The following is an 18,604-nucleotide window of genomic DNA, read 5'->3' on the forward strand; positions in this document are numbered from 1 at the left end:
TTTGCCATCCAACCAGGGCACCACATTGGCTGCGTCTGGTCTAAGTGGTCAAAGTCTTGTCCATCTAGCCCCTTATTGTCTACCCTGCCTGGCAGTGACCTTCCAGGGTCTCGGGCAGAAAGGTGTTTGGCATCACCTGCAACCCAATCCTTTCAGCTGGAGTTGGCAGGAGTTGAACACGAGGCCTTCGGCATGCCAGCCAACCACACAGTTAGGGTTCCTCTTGTCCCGCTTTCTCTATCCTGGCCTCTGACAATAAGAGCATCATATTAAAAATTTCCCTAACAGGGTATTTGAAAAGGAGTTTTCTTTGCTGCTAAGAAACAGCTATCAAAGTCTCTTTTTGATATTGTCTGACATAAATAGATGTTCTTTTCTGGATCCGTCGATTCATCTTTCGTTCTCCATTCATTGTGAGCAAATCGGTCTCCTTTTTTTCTTTGGATGTGTAGCCCGCAGGTGCGCTTTATAGTAGTGACAGATGGCTTGAGAGAGAGAAAAAGCAGTCAAATGTCTCTTGGTTTGTATTCTGGGTTGCTCATTCAGGCACCTGCACTATAAAGATAAGGACATTCCTTTTTCCCATTTATAACGGAGCTGCCTTATCTCAAATATGTTTCTTTTGTTCTGTGCGCCATAAAATCATTAAATATTAGAGGGGTGACGAGTGGCATCCCTGGTGAATGCATGTTACCTTGAGTGTGTGGCTGAAGGAGTTTGGGGGCGACAGAACCAAAGACTTGCTCTTTACTTTTAATCTTCTACCTGGCTGTCAACCCGGCATTCCACACTGTTGAGTTCTTATGGGGCTCATCCGCAGCAAGAATGCTAATTGCAAAAAAAACTGGAAAAGTGAAACAGTACCAACCAAAAAAGAGTGGCAAGAAAGATTATTTGATTACCTTGAGTTGGCAAAAATGCCGGATGCAGTTAGGGGACAGTCTAAACAAAAAATTCAAAAAGAGTGGGGAACGTACAGAGATTATTTTTTAAAAAAACGGTGGCCTCAAATTAAAACCTGGACTTGCTTCGAATAATTTTTGCAAAACAAATTACGGTTTACAAATACAACACACAGAGAGAAGGGTCGAAAAGGCGAAATGAGAAAGAAACAGTTTATCGAGTTTAAAATCAGACCCGCGTTGAGGAGGGAGGAAGTCTTATTAGAATAGAAAAAGAATTAAAGATTGGATAACGTAAATCCGTGTGCAGATACTTGCGGATTTATGGATATATGTTTATCATTTGTTTTGTGTTTTCTCTTGTAGTTTGTTTTCAAAGTGCTGTGTGTGTGTGTGTGTGTGTGTGTGTGTGTGTGTGTTGTAATAATAAGCTGTTAAAAAGCATTTACAAAAAATAAAATAAAAGAGTTCTTATGGGGCTGTTTTGATTCCCTGCTCCCTGCAGCTTCCTTTGCCATGGTTTTTTTTTTGGGGGGGGGGGCTATTCCTACAAACTTTGATGTTCCCCTGAATCTGCCAATGTTTCTTGTGCAGGAGGGCTGCAGATTTCACTTTGTCACAGCCGACAGTCTCTCCTGAAGTTCAGAAATGTGTCAGCGATGCTGATCTGAACTGCTGCTGAGTGTAACTCCCAAGGATGGCTAGCACTGCCTCACAGAGTTCAGGATGTGCCAATATGTGTCCCTGTATCATTTTCCCAAGATGTTTTATTTTATTTTTGGAGCCATTACATTAGCACTGCACGTCACTTATGGGCTAGGACAGAACAGACAACGCATCTTTGTGGCAAGAACATGTTTTCCTTTGTTGTGTCATTGTGTGTAAAGCACACTGTACATTAATGACAATATTCCAGTAATCTTCAGCTTGGCTTGCATCCTTACTTTCCTCCCACCAACAAAACACAGTTCATGAAACTGCGCTTTTCAGCCTTTCTTTCTCTTTGCTCTGCGGACTCCTGTGCCTCCTTGAAAATCGACTTCTGAAAGTTGGGGGGCCCTTGGGAATGGGGTGGAATATGCTGTGGGAAGGGCTTCAGGTGAAGGCAGGAGTTGGTGGAAATTGCCCCCCCCCTTTACGTGAATAAAGGAGCAATTTAGGATCCAGGTCTATATTTTTTTATAAATTGGTAGCTTTTGGTTCATCGTAAACCCGTTCCTGGTGATCAGACTTAAGAAGAGAGGTGGCCTTGGTTTATGTTGCCAGAAATGGGTGCTAGGAGTATAGTGGCTAACATTTATCACTGACTGCTCTTGACTTAACTGAGAATCCCATTTTTGAGCCCAGTTGGGAATATTCAATATGCTAGCAGCCAGCTCTTTTTAAAAAGGATTGGGTGGGATGTTCAGAGAGCATGAGCCTGGACTGAAACACTTGGGAGACTAGCCAGCTCCCCTTTCTATGGAGATGGCATTCATTTTTATTTTTATTTTAAATAACAGACTCTTTATTCTTCGGCTTGTTCTGACTGTGGAGGCTGCCTCACAATCCTCAGTCTGGCATTCTACCTGGCATAAAGCAGCGCCGCTTCACTGAAAAACTGTAGAGTTGCCTTTGCAGCTTTAGTCTTCTCCCCAGTGTTTTGAATTTTGTTGAATCGGGGTTTTTTTTATTAAAAAAACCCCGATGCTGATGCTCTTGCTGTGAAGCCTTTCTTCCTTCCCCGCTTCCCTGTAGCTTTTTCTGACCCCTACATTTGTTACACCTATTTATTTTCCTTAAACATTTTGGCCTCCTGTTAATTTGCAAATCGAGGCAATTTCAAAGGCTTTCCATTTGCTTTCAGTGTGAAGGTCTGCAATGCCGAACCTAAGATAGCAATGCTGACAAAATTGCGCACGGAGAAAAGGGATGTGAGCCAGCTAAAAATGAAGCTTTTGGGAATATTCTTCACCAGGTAGCCTGGGTTAATCCTCTCCTCTCTCACAAGATATGTCTCCCCATATGTAATGGCTGTTATTTGTTTGCTTGGTCCCTTTATAGTTTTGCATGGAGTTGAACCAGCCAACCCTGCCAAACATCCGGAAATGGAAGGGCCCTCGAGGATGCTGGAAGACAGCGGTTTCAGAGAAGCCCTCAGGCCAGCCTCACAAGGTACTGTATTTTTCGCTCCATAAGGCGCACCGGGCCATAAGGCGCATCTAGTTTTTAGACGGGGAAATCAAGGGGGGTTCTTCGCGCAGCCTGTCCACTTCTCCCAGAGCTTCTCAGGGCTGCTGGGGGAAGCCCGGGTTCCCCCCTCCAGCCCCAAAGAGCAAAGGAACCATCCCGCTGGCTGTCTTGACTTGTGTCTTGGTGGCTATCCCTGAAGCCTTCGGAGCACAGCATGAGTTCTCGCTGAGCTCTGTAGGCTTCGGGTTCCTTTCGCTGAAGCCAGGAGAGTCTTGCTCTCCCGGCTTCAGTGAAAGGAACCCGAAGCCTGCGGAGCGCAGCGGGAACTCATGCTGCGCTCCGAAGGCTTAAGGCGGCTATCCCTGAAGCCTGGAGAGCAAGAGGGGTCGGTGCGCACTGACCCCTCTCGCTCTCCAGGCTTCAGCGAAAGCAACGCAAAGCCTCCGGAGCGCGGTGGGAGCCCTCCCTCTGCGCTTCGGAGGCTTCCCGTTGCTATCGCTGAAGCCAAGGAGCCTGCATTCACTCCATAGGATGCACACACATTTCCCCTTAATTTTTGGAGGGGGAAAAGTGCATCCTATAGGACGAAAAATACGGTACTCTAGTCTGCATGCCGTGACCTTTCCACAACATTGTGTTTTTGTCCAGCTGAGGACATAGCTACCCCTTGTTTTGAGCAAAAAGCTTCTATGGTTTTGGTTTTTGCCAAGGACTGCATTTCAGTTCTGCTTTGAGCTGACTACTCATAACTGGCTTTTCTCCTGGACCTTGTTATTGATTTTGGAAATGCTTATTTCTGTCCGACTGCAGCAGATTTTGTGCCAGGAAAGCAAAGAGTTTTATTGTCAATGCATTTTAAATATAAAATGTATTTGTGCGTATAATGTCCCTGCTAGCCACAAACCCAGACAGTATATTTATTTGTTTATGGGTTTCGAAATGACTAATCTAGTGGCTCACTGACAATGTGAAAACAACTATTAAAAAGTACCTGCACATAGGAGGATATCCTGTTGAATTGTAAATATAACATTATAAATATGTGGTATCCTTTTGGAGATGGTAATAAAAGCATACATTTACACACAAAAAAACACCCAGCACCCTGATCAGATGTAAGCACTCTCCTACTCAGAGTAGACCCATTGAGGTTAATAGATACAGCTAATGTAGGTCCATGAATTTAAATGGGTCTACTAAGAGTAGATACCACCCACACTCATACAAATTCAGTTTTGCTGTGTGGTACATGGATTCAGCTATGGATGCCCAAATAATACTTGCTTTGGACCACATTGCTGTCAATTCAGTTCATTTTTGGAAACTCATTGTTAAGCGGGCTGAGGGGAAAGGACAGGATCAGAGTGTGAGTGGATCTATATATTTTTGAATATTGGATTGTCTTTCTTTTGCCTCTTAGTGCGTCGAATATTCTGGCTTCCTGTGGGACACAACAGCAGGGGTAGAGTTGAAGGATGCCATCTCCCATGAGAACCCCCCCAGCAATGGCAACGGGAGGCAGACGTATCCTCACCCTTATGTTGCACATTTCAAGGTAACAGTGCGCAAGAGTTCTTGAGTGAAAGAAATCGAGAGCATGGGCATGTTCTCAGTTGTATTACATCCTTGAGGGAGGATTCAAGCGCCATGCTTGGTCAAAGGTCTGTCAACGCAAGCCAAGGGCGGCACATCCTGTTTCACCGCTTGAGGCAAAACAGGAAGTGTCGTCACTGCCGCATCCCATACCTGGGTTGCGCCATGGCGGCAGGTTCCATTGAGATCTCATGTGACTTCTGTGAGATCTCACAAGATCTCGCCAGAAATCGGTGCCAATTCTGGAGAATGGAGATGGTTATTAGTATACAGTGGTACCTCGGTTTAAAAACAGTCCTGTTTAAGAAAGATTTGGTTTACAAATTCTGCAAAACCGGAATTTTGAGAACTTTACCTTGGTCTAAGAATGGAATCCGAATGGTGGAAGGGCACCAGTGGCGGGAGGCCTCAGTAGGGAAAGTGCACCTCGGTTTAAGAACGGTTTCGGTTTAAGAATGGACTTCCGGAACGGATTAAGTTCATAAACCAAGGTACCACTGTATATCATTTCTCATATATGTACAAACAGAACAACCATTTACTTTTGATTGCGTAATAATACACTTGTCTCTTTGTACATATGGGATGGTCATCTTGATAGTCACTGCTGATGGGTGAATGTGGATAAGGGAATGTTCTTTAAAGGTGCCATGCTTGAAGTTTGGCATCGATGTCAGAGGGCGTCTTTTTTTAAGGGAACAAATCTGGGTTATTCAAATGTGTGCGCATGTCATAACTGGGCACAAAAAGCAGTTTTCTTGAAACTTAGATGACAGAGTTTTGTGGCTGCCGACACTCTTGCCGCATTTCCTTCAAGACATTTTATGTAGTAAGCAACAAATAAATGTAATTAATACTAACACATTGCTTGCACCCCTCCAGGTCGGACTGAATGACCTAACTCTGGTTAACCTTCATCTGACTCCTTTGCCCTCAGTGGGAGAAAATGCTGTGAAAAACCACGATAGTCATAAATTAGCAGCCTTTGCACAGACGCTGCAGGAAACACTGAAAGGTAAGGCCATGTTTTTCTTCAGCGTCAACCAGTTTGCTTAAAAACAATAAAAACTAGCAGATGGGACTCTTCATCTACTTAAGCTGCAATCTGCACACACTTACCTGTTAAGTGGGATTTATTTTTGAGTAGATAAGCACAGAATTGCACTGTTTATTTTCAAAAGCTGTGTCAATTCTCAGCAGTTTCATATGCCCCAGTAGTTCCTTGGCGAGGGGTGCTTCTTTGACGCAAGGCCCTTTAGAAGTTGCCCATTTGCAGGCTGGATCCAAACCGACCCTGCAATCAGCCGTTTTACCTTTTGCAGGCTGGCTTTGTAGGGAATACCTAAAGGTAAAGGTAAAGGGACCCCTGACAGTTAAGTCCAGTCGTCAACGACTCTGGGGTTGCAGCACTCTTCTCGCTTTACTGGCTGAGGGAGCTGGCGTTTGTCCGCTTTCACAGACAGTTTTTCTGGGTCAGATGGGCAGCATGACTAAGCCGCTTTTGGTGAAACCAGAACAGTGTATGAAGATACCGTTTACCTTCCCACCGGAGCGGTACCTATTTATCTACTTGCACTTTGACGTGCTTTTGAACTGCTAGGTTGGCAGGAGCAGGGACCGAACAATGGGAGCTCACCCTGTCGCGGGGATTCAAACCGCCGACCTTCTGATCAGCAAGCCCTAGGCTCTGTAGTTTAATCCACAGCGCCACCCACGTCCCTGGGAATACCCAGGAGATGACATTTTGGCATCCTCAGAAGACCTACATCAAGTAGACTGGTATCCAATTTAAAAAGCCAGTCAATGAATCACATACATTTTAGTCAATTCATTGATTAAATGTGCATAAAATTTGAATATGGGAAGGAACAGTTGTTCAAAAAAAAAAAGTTGTATTCCTTTTTAGATGGCAAACCCATGTGTCTTAGGAGGCATCATTTTTAAAATAGCATCCCCCTGGTGTTAGGGAAAAGATAGAATGGTATTTCAAAATGGGGCTTGTCAGTGACAGTTTTGATAAGCAATTGCATTTAAACTATTCCTTTTTTTTTTTTACCTTAAATCTGCTAAGTTAGGTGCAGATAGATTCTGGGAAGCCAACCTGATTTCACCGTAGTTAATGTAGCCCTTGGGCCACTGTTGGGGGACAGGAGTGACCAGCACTTTTGTTTACTGTTTAACAAAGGCCAAAAATGTTGGATGACTTAGCTCCATTTTCCAAGGTCAGCAGCTTAAAATATTCTGAATCAACACCCATCTCCAGTTTCAGAAGAGGTGTGTGAAGAGTACAGCTAACAAATACTCAACTTGTCATTTTTGTTTTGAGTTACGAGGTATCAATTGTGTTTTCCTGGATTTGATTACCCTGTTGTGAGATTTTTTTAACGGGGAGGGGAAGTATAGAAAGTTCTGCAGATCTGATTTGGACTCAGCAGTACTTTGAAAGACTGGAGCTGAAATCAAGTACGCTGCGTCACAATTTAATTAGTGCCTACCTCCATTGGTGTTGTTTTGTGTGTTTTTTTAACATTTATTTTAAAGTTAGAAAACAGCTTCCAGAGTTGTTTTTCTCTTCTCCATTAGGCAAGTATTGATTTCTTTCTGGTTCAAATGGAGTTGAAAATAGTAATGTCCTTTCTGTTAAATGGAAGCACTCTCAAGCAACATTCTGAGGTCTGTGAGGTTTTCAACGCTGTCCAAAGTGTATTTACTCAGAAGGAAGTTGCACTGACTTCTGTGGTGCTTAGTACGATGGTGAAAATGTAAAGTTGCATTTTCAAGTCGTCATCCCCCACCCAAGAGCCGTAGTCAAATTTATTTGTATTCCACGGACCTTCAGTTTCCAAAAGCAAAATGTTTGATTCCATACAGTGAGGGCAATTTATAAAAAGTGCACTGTAGTAACACGCGTGGTACAATTTCTAACTCTTCACTATAACACAGACATACATGTTTCAGATCTGGAATGCAGATAAATCTTGAAATTAAATAAAATTATTTAAATAGCTGAGGGGAGAACATTGAAACGAGTTAGTGTAAATGGTTTCCTGTTTTCACATTCCCAGGGCAGGGTTGTTGCTCCCATTTTTGTGGCTGCCCCCACTGTGGACGTAGCCAGGATTTTGGGGGGGCCAAAGTTGTTCAGCATTTTTTAGGCAATCAAAGTTGTTGAGCTCTTCTTGGGAAATCACAGGTAAAAGTACACCACCTGCTGGGGGTGGTGATCCAGAACCTCAGATAATTTAGCACTTTCAATGCTTTTCAATAATATTTGTGGATCGGGGGGGCATCTACCCCTGCACCCCCCTTGGGCCCTTGCCCCCCACCTCCTGCTATTCTGGCTAATGTCTAAATATTCCACCCATCTGACTGGGTCACATAATATGTTTATGCACCACAAAGCCACCTCTCCTTCTGTCAGCCAGGTGTATCAGTTTGGCCACATTGGCTGTTACTAAGAGCCAGCCCAGCTGCATCGAGATCTGATATTATGGAACTGATCCCAATCAGTGACCAGGGAAGAGGAACCACATCTTTTTTTCTAATCCGATTAGTCTCCTACAATGTCGAAGAACTCTGTATTTCACCCACCTGCAAGTCCAATGAAGGCAAGCCTTACCCTAAGACCCCATTTGTAGGGGAGCATCAAGAACTTCAACGGTCTAATCCAGGCATAGGCAAACTCGGCCCTCCAGATGTTTTGGGACTACAGTTCCCATCATCCCTGACCACTGGTCCTGTTAGCTAGGGATGATGGGAGTTGTAGTGCCAAAACATCTGGAGGGCCGAGTTTGCCTATGCATGGTCTAATCTGACAGCCCAGAGAGATGGGATCTCTTTTTGGGGGACCCCAAGGATGACGCGGTACCTTGGAAAACAAATACTTTTATGTTGCTTGATTACTTCCACACACGTTACATGCCTCATGTTGGATGTGGAATTGCTATTGTCAAATGGTGCGCATGGTTAGAGTTAGGAGGAGCCGTACTTTTTTAGGGGGTGGTACTTAAGGTACGTCGGTGGCGCTGTGGGTTAAACCACAGAGCCTAGGACTTGCTGATCAGAAGGTTGGTGGTTTGAATCCCTGCGACGGGGTGAGCTCCCGTTGCTCGGTCCCTGCTCCTGCCAACCTAGCAGTTCGAAAGCACATCAAAGTACAGGTAGATAAATAGGTACCGCTCCGGCGGGAAGGTAAACGGCGTTTCCGTGCGCTGCTCTTGTTCGCCAGAAGCGGCTTAGTCATGCTGGCCACATGACCCGGAAGCTGTACGCCGGCTCCCTCGGCCAATAAAGCAAGATGAGCGCCGCAACCCCAGAGTCGGCCACAACTGGACCTAATGGTCAGGGGTCCTTTTACCTATACTTATGGCTACAATGTACCAGCAGCTCCCCCCCCCAAAAAAAATGTTTAAAGTGTGACACTTACTGTAACAAATTAATGCTGAGTCCCAGCACCTTTTTTCTTTAAAACAATAAAAAAAAGACTGAGGAGGAGCCAACCTAAGATGAAATGATGGGTGCCCTATAGACTGTGAGGGTTCAATGGGCAATGGGTGCATGTCTTTTGAAAACCGCTATGGGCCCGGACTTTTCATTTAACTTCTTTGTGATATTTGCAAGACTTTGTGTTGTGACAATAGAATATATACCAGACCATGTGATATTGACGAAACTCTTACCTACTGGTCCTTAGTCAAATACTGATTTCTTTTTTCTTAGTCCACGTCGTCCCCGTCCCCCCCCCCCCCCGGCTTCCCCCATCGATCTTACTCTGTCATAGGATAATTTTGGATGAATATTTACGTTGGAAGATTAGACTAGAGAAGCCCAACCGTATTGGAAAGCACAGTTAAATCTCATGTGGCAATCACATACCTGTCAGAAATAAAACGAGCGTCGTAATGCCTTTGTAGCAAGTATAGCATGAGCGCACTTGGAATACGGTGGACGGTTCCAGCCACTGTGTCTCAGTAATGATATTTAGAGCTGAAAAAGATTCAGGAAAGGCTAACCCAAAGGAGTGCAGTGTAAGGCTGCAGTGTGGTTTGTAATTATGACTGTGTACGGCCTGCAGGAACAGAGGCGGGATGCAGGGAGGGGAGTTGTCCTACCGTTTCTGGACTTCTCATAGACATTTCGTTGGCCTCTGTGGGCAGAGGGATGCAAGCCTTGGTTTAGGTTTGGTTGGATTCAGCAGGGATTTTTGTACATTCTTCTTATTTCACAGCATGCACCCCATGCACACAGACAGGTGTGTTTTGCCACCTGTAGAAATCTGAATAGGGTTTGCATGCTTCCCGCCTGCACAGAAATGCAATCGGTGTAGGAAGTTTCTGCATTTGAAGCAGCTCTGCTAGGTTGTGCTCTTGGAATACTAGATAGTGCTGTTGAGTAGGAGCACCCTCTGCTGGCTGAAGGCCTGCATAGCAGCAGAAACGTAGGAAGCTGCCTTGAACTGAGCTCAGTATGTCCTGGCTTCTCTGACTGGCAGCAGGTGGCTGCAGAAACAGGCTGGCAGCCGTCTTTCCCCTGCCCTATGGGGGGATGCTAGAGCTTGAACCAGGCGCCTTCTGTGTGCAAAGCAGCTGTTCTCAGCGCTGAGCTACAGCCCTTCATCCTAACTCCCCCTGTAGCCTTATGAATCAAAGGTGCTACTGGAAGGATTTTTTTTATTTTGAATCAACAGGAGATATTCTAAAAATATATCCTGCTCAAAAAGCAATAAATTTCCTCCGAAACAGGCACCTAATAGTCTTTGCCACCTGGTATCATGCGAGCAAAAGTCAGCATTTGAATTGCGTGGGTGCATTTCACAATGTACAGTATTACGGATTCTTAGCATGTTAATTAGGGATGTTCATTGAATTTTGAGGCTCTGGTTTTTGTCAGCACGGCATCCTTATTGAGCTTGTCATTTGGAGTTGTCTGGGAGCTGAGCATGAGGCTCCTTCTTGCCAGGCAGAAGGCCAGCGCTGTCAACTCCGAGAACAAATGAAGAAACTCGGAGGGGGAAAAGAGGGTTGGCAACAGATTATATGGAAAGATCAAGTTTAAACAAAACAGGCTCACTTAGAATTCAGCTGCAGTGTTTCAGCTGGAGGAACGGAGTTATACACAGAAATTTAGCAAAGATATATCCTGTCGAAATCTAAAGGCAAAATAAGTATAAAATGATATACCAAAGGTATTTAGTTATAGGAAGCTTACTGAAATATACTCAGAGTCGCAAAGTGATTTCATGCTCTTTATTCAGCTCATAGTGGTGAGGAGGAATGAATAAATGTCCCCTCACAGTATCTGCTTTATATACATTATTTACACAATGGGCTGCACATGATTGGCTAATTCTGGAATTCTACTGTAAGCCAATCAGGTTGTGGATTCACTTCTATCTGGAGCAGGATTGGGTGGTTCCTGCCAACCAATCATACTGCTGCATTGTTCTAGGACCAATCAGACTGCTGCATTCTGAATCCTATTGTTCTAGGACCAATCAGACTGCTGCCTTTTGGATCCTATTGTTCTAGGACCAATCAGACTGCTACAGTTTGGATCCTATTCAACTCAGTACATAACACCCCTCCCCTCTAAGTTCCAGTCCTGCCCGGGAGGTCGCATTCATAGTCCTCAAGGTATGCCGGCGGCCTACGTGTGCGTTGTGGCCTGGGGTGTTCCCTGGTCCGGGCTCCGGGTTCTGGCTCGTGTTCCAAGGATGCTGGCTGTGATGCGGCTGTTTGGTCTGGTGCAACCGGCTCGCTCAGTCGTGGTTCTGGTTCCGGTGTCCTTTCGGCCTCACGGGTCCTCTCTGTATTTACTGATTCTGCCTCTCCTGCTGGCCCCTCCTGCTCTATGGGCCTCACTGCCCCGCTGTTCCCTTGGGACTCCTCTGACCTGTCCTCCTCCTGGTTTTCTCCCGGGAATCGTCGCCGTATCTGGTCGCAGTGGCGGCGCCAGCATTGCCCCCCATCCGTTAGCACCTCGTACGACACGGGGCCAGTGACCCTGGTGATTGTGGCGGGTACCCATGCTGGGCCTGCCCCAAAATTCTTTGCGTACACTGGGTCCTGGGCCTCGAAGGTCCGGGGGTTCCTGCCTTCCCCCACCACTACCTCATCCTGAGCTCTATCGGGGTGAAGGCGGTCCAATCTGATTGCAAGGCGCCGACCCATTAGTAGTTCAGCGGGGCTCCGGCCAGTCGTTGAGCTGGGGGTGCTGTGCTGTGCTAGAAGGAATGTGGCAAGGCGGTACTCCCAGTCCCCTTGCGTCATGCGGCGAAGGGTGTCCTTGGTGGTCCGCACCATGCGTTCTGCTTGGCCATTGGTGGCAGGGTGGAACGGCGCCGAACGGATGTGGCGGATGGCGTTCTGCGCTGTGAAGGTTTGGAATTCTCCTGACGTAAATGCAGTCCCGTTGTCTGAGACGAGAGTGTCAGGGAGCCCGTGGGTTGCAAACAGCCTGCGTAGTACCCGGATGGCTGCTGACGTGGAAGTGGACGGTACCAGTGTGACTTCCAGCCATTTGGTGTAGGAGTCCACCACTATGAAGAATGTTTTCCCCTGAAAGGGGCCAGCGAAATCCACATGCAGGCGTGACCATGGTGCTCGGGCGGACTCCCAGGACTGGACTGGGGCCCTTGGGGGATCTGGGCGGGATTCTTGGCAGGCCTGGCAGTGTTTGACCCAGGCCTCTATCTCTCCATCGATCCCCGGCCACCACACATAACTCCTGGCAAGGGCCTTCATTCTTACTACCCCTGGATGTGTCTCGTGTAGGGCTGTGAGGACCCTTTTGCAGAGGGGCTGGGGAACAACGACTCTGCTTCCCCATAACAGGCACCCCTTGTGGGCCGACAGTTCATGTTTGCGGGTTGTGTAGCCGGCGAATTCTGGCCCGGGGCTGCTGCTGGGCCATCCCCTCCACACCCAGTCCAGGACCCGGGAGATGACCCTATCTTTCTTGGAATGGTGTGCAACTTCTTGTGCCTGAATGGGGCGGTCGGGAAGCAGCTCCAGGCTCATAACCTCTTGTGCAGGTGCTGGGTCAGGGCCTGTTTCCGGTAGTGGTAGCCTGCTGAGGGCGTCCGCATGGCCCATCGCCTTCCCAGGTCGGTGAATCAGTGCATACTGGTAGCTGGCAAGGAAAATTGACCACCTGAGGACGCGAGGAGACAGCACTTGGGGGGTCTGCTTTTCGGGGGCAAACAAGCCAAGCAACGGCTTGTGGTCAGTCACCACGGTGAAGGGCCGCCCGTACAAGAAATCATGGAATTTTTTTACTCCCTTTACGATTGCCAGACCCTCCTTGTCGATTTGCGAGTAGTTCCGCTCGGTTGTGTTGAGTGTCTGGGAAAAGTACGCCACCGGTACCTCTCTTCCATCCGGGAGTTGGTGCCCCAGGACAGCTCCAATGCCATAGGGTGAGGCGTCGCATGCTAGCACCACCGGCAGCCTCTCGTCGAAGTGTGCCAAGACCGAGTTTGAGACAAGCAAGTCCTTGACTGCCTGGAATGCGGCCTCCTGGCGCTGGCCCCACACCCAAGGGGCCCGCTTGTCCAGGAGTCTGTGTAGGGGCTCCGCTACCGCCGCCTTGTGGGGAAGGAAGGAATGGTAAAAGTTCAATAGTCCCAAGAAGGCCTGAAGTTCAGTCTTGCTCTTGGGCGCTGGGGCATCACAAATGGCCCGTACCTTGTCCCCAGTCGGGTGGACCCCTTCTGCGTCCACCATAAATCCCAGAAAGTCCACCTGAGGCACTCCTAGTAGACATTTTTCCCGCTTCACCTTGAGACCCGCCGTCTGGAAACGGTGCAGAACGGTGCGGAGGCGGTCCTCAAACTCCTCTGGTGTGGGGCCGGCAATCAACACATCATCGAAGAAGGGGGTGACGCCAGGAATCCCTTTAAGGAGAGAGTCCATTATATTCTGGAATATGCCTGGTGCCACGCTGACACCGAATTGCAGCCGCTTTACCCTGAACGCTCCTCTGTGCGTCACAATCGTCTGTGCCTCTGCTGTGGCCTCATCTACTGGCAGCTGTTGATATGCTTGGGCCAAGTCCAGCTTGCCAAAAATTTTCGACCCAGCCAGGGTGGCCAGGACATGGCTGACCACTGGCACTGGGTATGCGTGGGCCGTGAGGGCCTTGTTTATGGTACATTTGTAGTCTGCGCAGATGCGGACCGAACCATTAGGCTTGACGGGTGTGACGATTGGGGTTTCCCAGGGAGCATTAGGCACCGGCTCCAGCACTCCTTGCTCTACGAGTCGGTCCAATTCCTCGTCTATACGGGGTTTCAAGGCGAACGGGACCCGGCGGGCCTTGAGCCTGACCGGTCGTACTGCGGGGTCAAGCTGTAGCGCAATGGGGGGGCCCGTATACTGTCCCAATTTCCCATCGAAAACCCCTGGAAATTCCTTGCATATGGCGTCCACGTCCACTTGTAAGCTAGTGTGGTTCACCCCGGTGACAGCTAGCCCCAGTGGTCCAAACCATGCCAATCCCAGTAAGCTAATGTAGGGGCCCTTGACCACAAGCAAGTCCAGTTGCCGCGTCCGCCCTCGGTATTGCACCCTGAAGGTCCCCACCCCCATTGTGGGGACCTTACGTTTCTGGAAGTCCCGGAGGGTGAATGGGGCCGGCCTGAGTTTGGGACCCCCAGTGGGACACAGTTTCCTTAAGGTCCTTGCCGAGATTATGGATAGAGTTGAACCCGTGTCAAGCTCCATGCGGCATGGGGCCCCCTCTATCTGTACCTCTACATAAATTTTCTCTACGTTGGGGTGGGGCAACTGGTATACCTGGAAGTCCGTGAGCTCCGTCGAGTTGCCTTGGTGCGTTGGGCCCCGGGACCTGGGGCTCTTGGATTGGTCATCTGATGCCTGGTGTCGGGTGGGCCGAGCCCGACACACCCGGGCGATGTGTCCCGATTTTCTGCACTGCCTGCACTCTGCGTTGCGGAAACGGCAGGTCCTCCTCTCGTGACTCTCCCCGCAGCTTGCGCAGTTCCCTCCTTCTCGTCGAGGCAGCTGTGGTCTGTGCGCTGCTTGAGTGCGCTGCTGTACTCGGTGCACCTCCTCCCTGTCGGATCCTGAGTCGTCGGTGAGGTCTTCATGGTGGACCCTCGGTTGGGATGGCAGGCTCGGCCGTGCCTCTTGGGTCGACCTCTCGGCAGCTTCTGTTGCCAGGGCCTCCTCCAGAGCGACCTGGAACGTTAGGTCCTTCTTAGCGTAGAGGCGCCGTTGCAGCTTCTCATCCTTCAGGCCACCGACGAGGCGGTCACGAAGCATGTTCTCCAGCTCTGAGAAGTTGCAGAACCGGGCGGCTTGGCGGAGAGAGGTCACAAACCCAGTTATGGTTTCCCCAGGGGCTTGCCGCTTTGCGTAGAAGGCATTTCGACGAGCCACCACTGAGGGCTGCGGCGAAAAGTGCCCCTTCAGCTGTTCCATTATTGTTTTGTATGGAACAGTAGCGACGTCTTCAGGCGCAAGGAGAGCCCGGGCGATTTCAAACGTCTCCTCTCCGCAGACGCTGAAGAATATCGCCCTCTTCTTGGCGTCTTCTTCGTCGGTGACCCCTTTGGCTTCTAGGAGGAAGGTGAAACGGGAGGCGTACGCTTCCCAGTCTCCAGATGCTGGGTTGAATGGCGAGAAGCTGCTGTTGGCTGCCATTCTGAGTTCCTTGTGCCCCGGAGCTGAAGCCTGGATACACGGTGCGAGGCAGCGGTGCGGCAGTTGGCGGTGCTGCGGTGCTGTGTGTGGCAGTCAGCTCAGCGGGATCCCACCTTCGTCGCCAGTGAAATATACTCAGAGTCGCAAAGTGATTTCATGCTCTTTATTCAGCTCATAGTGGTGAGGAGGAATGAATAAATGTCCCCTCACAGTATCTGCTTTATATACATTATTTACACAATGGGCTGCACATGATTGGCTAATTCTGGAATTCTACTGTAAGCCAATCAGGTTGTGGATTCACTTCTATCTGGAGCAGGATTGGGTGGTTCCTGCCAACCAATCATACTGCTGCATTGTTCTAGGACCAATCAGACTGCTGCATTCTGAATCCTATTGTTCTAGGACCAATCAGACTGCTGCCTTTTGGATCCTATTGTTCTAGGACCAATCAGACTGCTACAGTTTGGATCCTATTCAACTCAGTACATAACACTTACAAATATTTATGACAACGTTGTTTTAAGCATTGAAGAAGTAGCTACTAGAAAGTTGACTCTTAAACGTCTTCAATGGGTGGTGCTCCTTTGGAGGGAATTTTTAAAAATATGTATTCTCTATATGGTCACATGGGACACCATAAATTGAAACAGGAGGGTTGAGCCACAGAGGTTGCAATCCAATACCCACCTTCCAGGAAGGAAGCCCCATAAAGCTTAATGGGACTACTTTTGAGTAGATTGCACTGTTGGGATGACGTGTGTGTGTGTGTGTGTGCCTGTCCGTCTTAAAAATTCAGGGGCTTGTTGGGCAATTGATCAACTGACATACCGTATTTCAGCAGATCTTTGTCAAGAGCTATGGGACACTTGGGAGGTCTGCAACCACTGTAGATGTGAACGCCCCACTGAAGCAGGGCCTTCAGTGTAGCTGCCCCTGTTCTGTGGAGCAGCATTGCTGTCAGGAAGTGACAGGTGCCCAATATCTGTACTTTCCAGAAAGGACATTTTTGCCCCCACAGGCTTTCCCAGTTGGACAAATAGGCCTCTGCCATGAGTGTCCGCAGTGTCTTCGTTTTTAAATCCACCTTCTGTTACTTTTTGCGCTGTCATTAACTGCTTCTTGGCTGTTTTTCATTATATTTGGTACATCGCCTTCAGACCTACGTGGAATATGATTAATACGTAACAACAGCAGGCTAAAAGCCGGAGGTCTTGCTGGGGGGAAAGGTAGATTTTGTGGAGAGATCTGGTGGATGAGTTGGTGGCCTCACACCCACAGTCACAGAAGAAGTTTCAGGAGAGCAACACGAAAAAAGGGGCAGAGTTGGAGAGACCTTTGAACAGTTGAGGGTGGAAGAATAAGAGAATGGGAGGGTATTTTGTGGGCCAGGCATGGGAAATCTGTTGGACTCCAGCAGACCCAACCAGCATTGCCCAGTGGTCAGGGCTGGTGGAAGTTCTGCAGCAGCCAGAAGGCCACAGCCTCCCCACTCCTGTTGTAGGCCTAGGAACCCAGAGATCGAGCCACCCTTAACAGAGTCTGAGGAATAAAGGTCCTGGACCAAGAATACAGCTGCTTTCTTGATATGCTCCACAATCCTATCACTTAACTCTTTCTGTATTTATTTTTGCTCTCCGCACTCCTAGGAGAAAAAGACATGATCATTTTAGGTGACTTCAGTCAAGCCCCCGACAGTGGCGACCACGACCTCTTGAGGAAGGAGAAGTTCCATCCTTTGGTCCCCGCCAGCACATTTACAAACATCAGCACAAAGAATCCTCAGGGCTCCAAATCCGTGGATAACATCTGGATCAGCCGTAGCTTGAAAAAGGTTTTCACTGGTAAGGTTTCATTTTGGGAGGAAGTTTAAAATATCAAGCTTTTATTTTTTAAAAATACCTTATTGTTTATGACAAAAGGTTGTATGTGGCTTGTTAAGTGGCAAATTTCATGTCAACTTCTCCTAGCCTATTTTACACTTTACAAGCGACATACACAATGTTCATTATTGGTGTATGTTCACAGAGTTTGATCTGTGTTTGTTGGAGTAAACATATGAAGCAGAGATGGGTCTCTTTATAAAAATAATGCACACACAGCTGGGATCTGCAACTCATCCCAGCTCCTCTGGGTCTGTTTCTACATATTTCCCCATGTTTGCAGATCCACATCTCTCCTTCTTAATTTACACATTTACCTTTGTCAAGACTTCCTTCAGGGCCACAAAGATTAGAAATGTAGCTTTTAAGGGTGCCTAGAAATGTACTATTTCCTCTTGATTTTTAAAGAAATACATTAGTTGCCTTTAGGAGATGCCTTTATAGGCAGAAGAAACAGTGATACACTCATTTTTTGGGGTTGGTTTTTTATTTTCTATCACTTTATGATCTTCTTCTGAATGCATGAGCAGTTTTCACGCGTCTCCTCGTGGTGCTCAGAGGAACTAGTTAGATGCAAAGCCATTAGATTCTCTAAAAGAAGGTCAACATTCATATTCAAGACCCTTTGCTTTGTGCCATTGGTGGTTTCCCCCAAGTATTCACACCCATCTTTCTCCCCTGTAAACTTTTCTTTACACAGGTCATTGGGCAGTTGTGAGAGAAGGTCTTACGAACCCCTGGATCCCTGATAACTGGTCGTGGGGTGGAGTTGCATCAAGTCACTGCCCTGTGCTAGCTGAATTTTACACCGAGAGGGACTGGAACAGAAAGGAGATAACACGGAACGGAAACGGCGTGATAGTGGAATGCAGCGACTCAAATGCTAAACATGAGCGATGATGAAAGAAAATGCAAACCATGCCCTTTCCTAGAAGGGATGGTCAGAAGATCCCTTTGCTCAAGGCCTGACAGTGAACCAGAACTGCCTTTTTTCTCATTTAAAAAGAATCAGCTTCTGCTTTTAACATCTCCCTTTTCCATTCCCACCTCTGTGTCCCTTAATGGATGTTTTAGGGTATCCCATCTTTTGTGTTTTGTGACTTTTTACGGGGACTTGGTGGACACGGATGTGCTTGGATACCTGACAACTCCAAATAAAATGCACTTTTTAATACTGTACAGTCATGATCTCCCTCTCTGATTTCTAATGAAATGTCACACAATAACAAAGAGAAGCCCATGAAAGGGCAGATTAATTTATTGTTATATATGTATAGCATATGTAGTATATTTCAGTGATAAACAGACTAGTGAATGCTGTCTGTTTGCTATCCTATCACTTACAGTAGGAATTGTGGCAGCATACTTAGCATGTGTTGGGAGTATTCAC

At 47.6% G+C, this 18,604-nt stretch overlaps 1 protein-coding gene across 1 annotated transcript in view; it reads left to right on the forward strand.

Moving 5' to 3' along the window:
* The window catches only part of EEPD1 (endonuclease/exonuclease/phosphatase family domain containing 1), a 65,188-nt gene extending 46,795 nt beyond the window's left edge, over positions 1-18,393 (forward strand). The window contains exons 3-7 of the mRNA XM_080975919.1: positions 2,946-3,056; positions 4,495-4,629; positions 5,550-5,682; positions 16,981-17,175; positions 17,915-18,393. Coding sequence (XP_080832045.1) covers positions 2,946-3,056; positions 4,495-4,629; positions 5,550-5,682; positions 16,981-17,175; positions 17,915-18,114 — 774 coding nt within the window. The 3' untranslated portion in view covers positions 18,115-18,393. The remainder of the gene's footprint in view (positions 1-2,945; positions 3,057-4,494; positions 4,630-5,549; positions 5,683-16,980; positions 17,176-17,914) is intronic.
* Positions 18,394-18,604: the final 211 nt, after the last annotated feature.

The sequence above is a fragment of the Podarcis pityusensis genome, assembly GCF_964106645.2.
Source record: "Podarcis pityusensis genome assembly, chromosome: 12".
NCBI lineage: Eukaryota > Metazoa > Chordata > Lepidosauria > Squamata > Lacertidae > Podarcis > Podarcis pityusensis.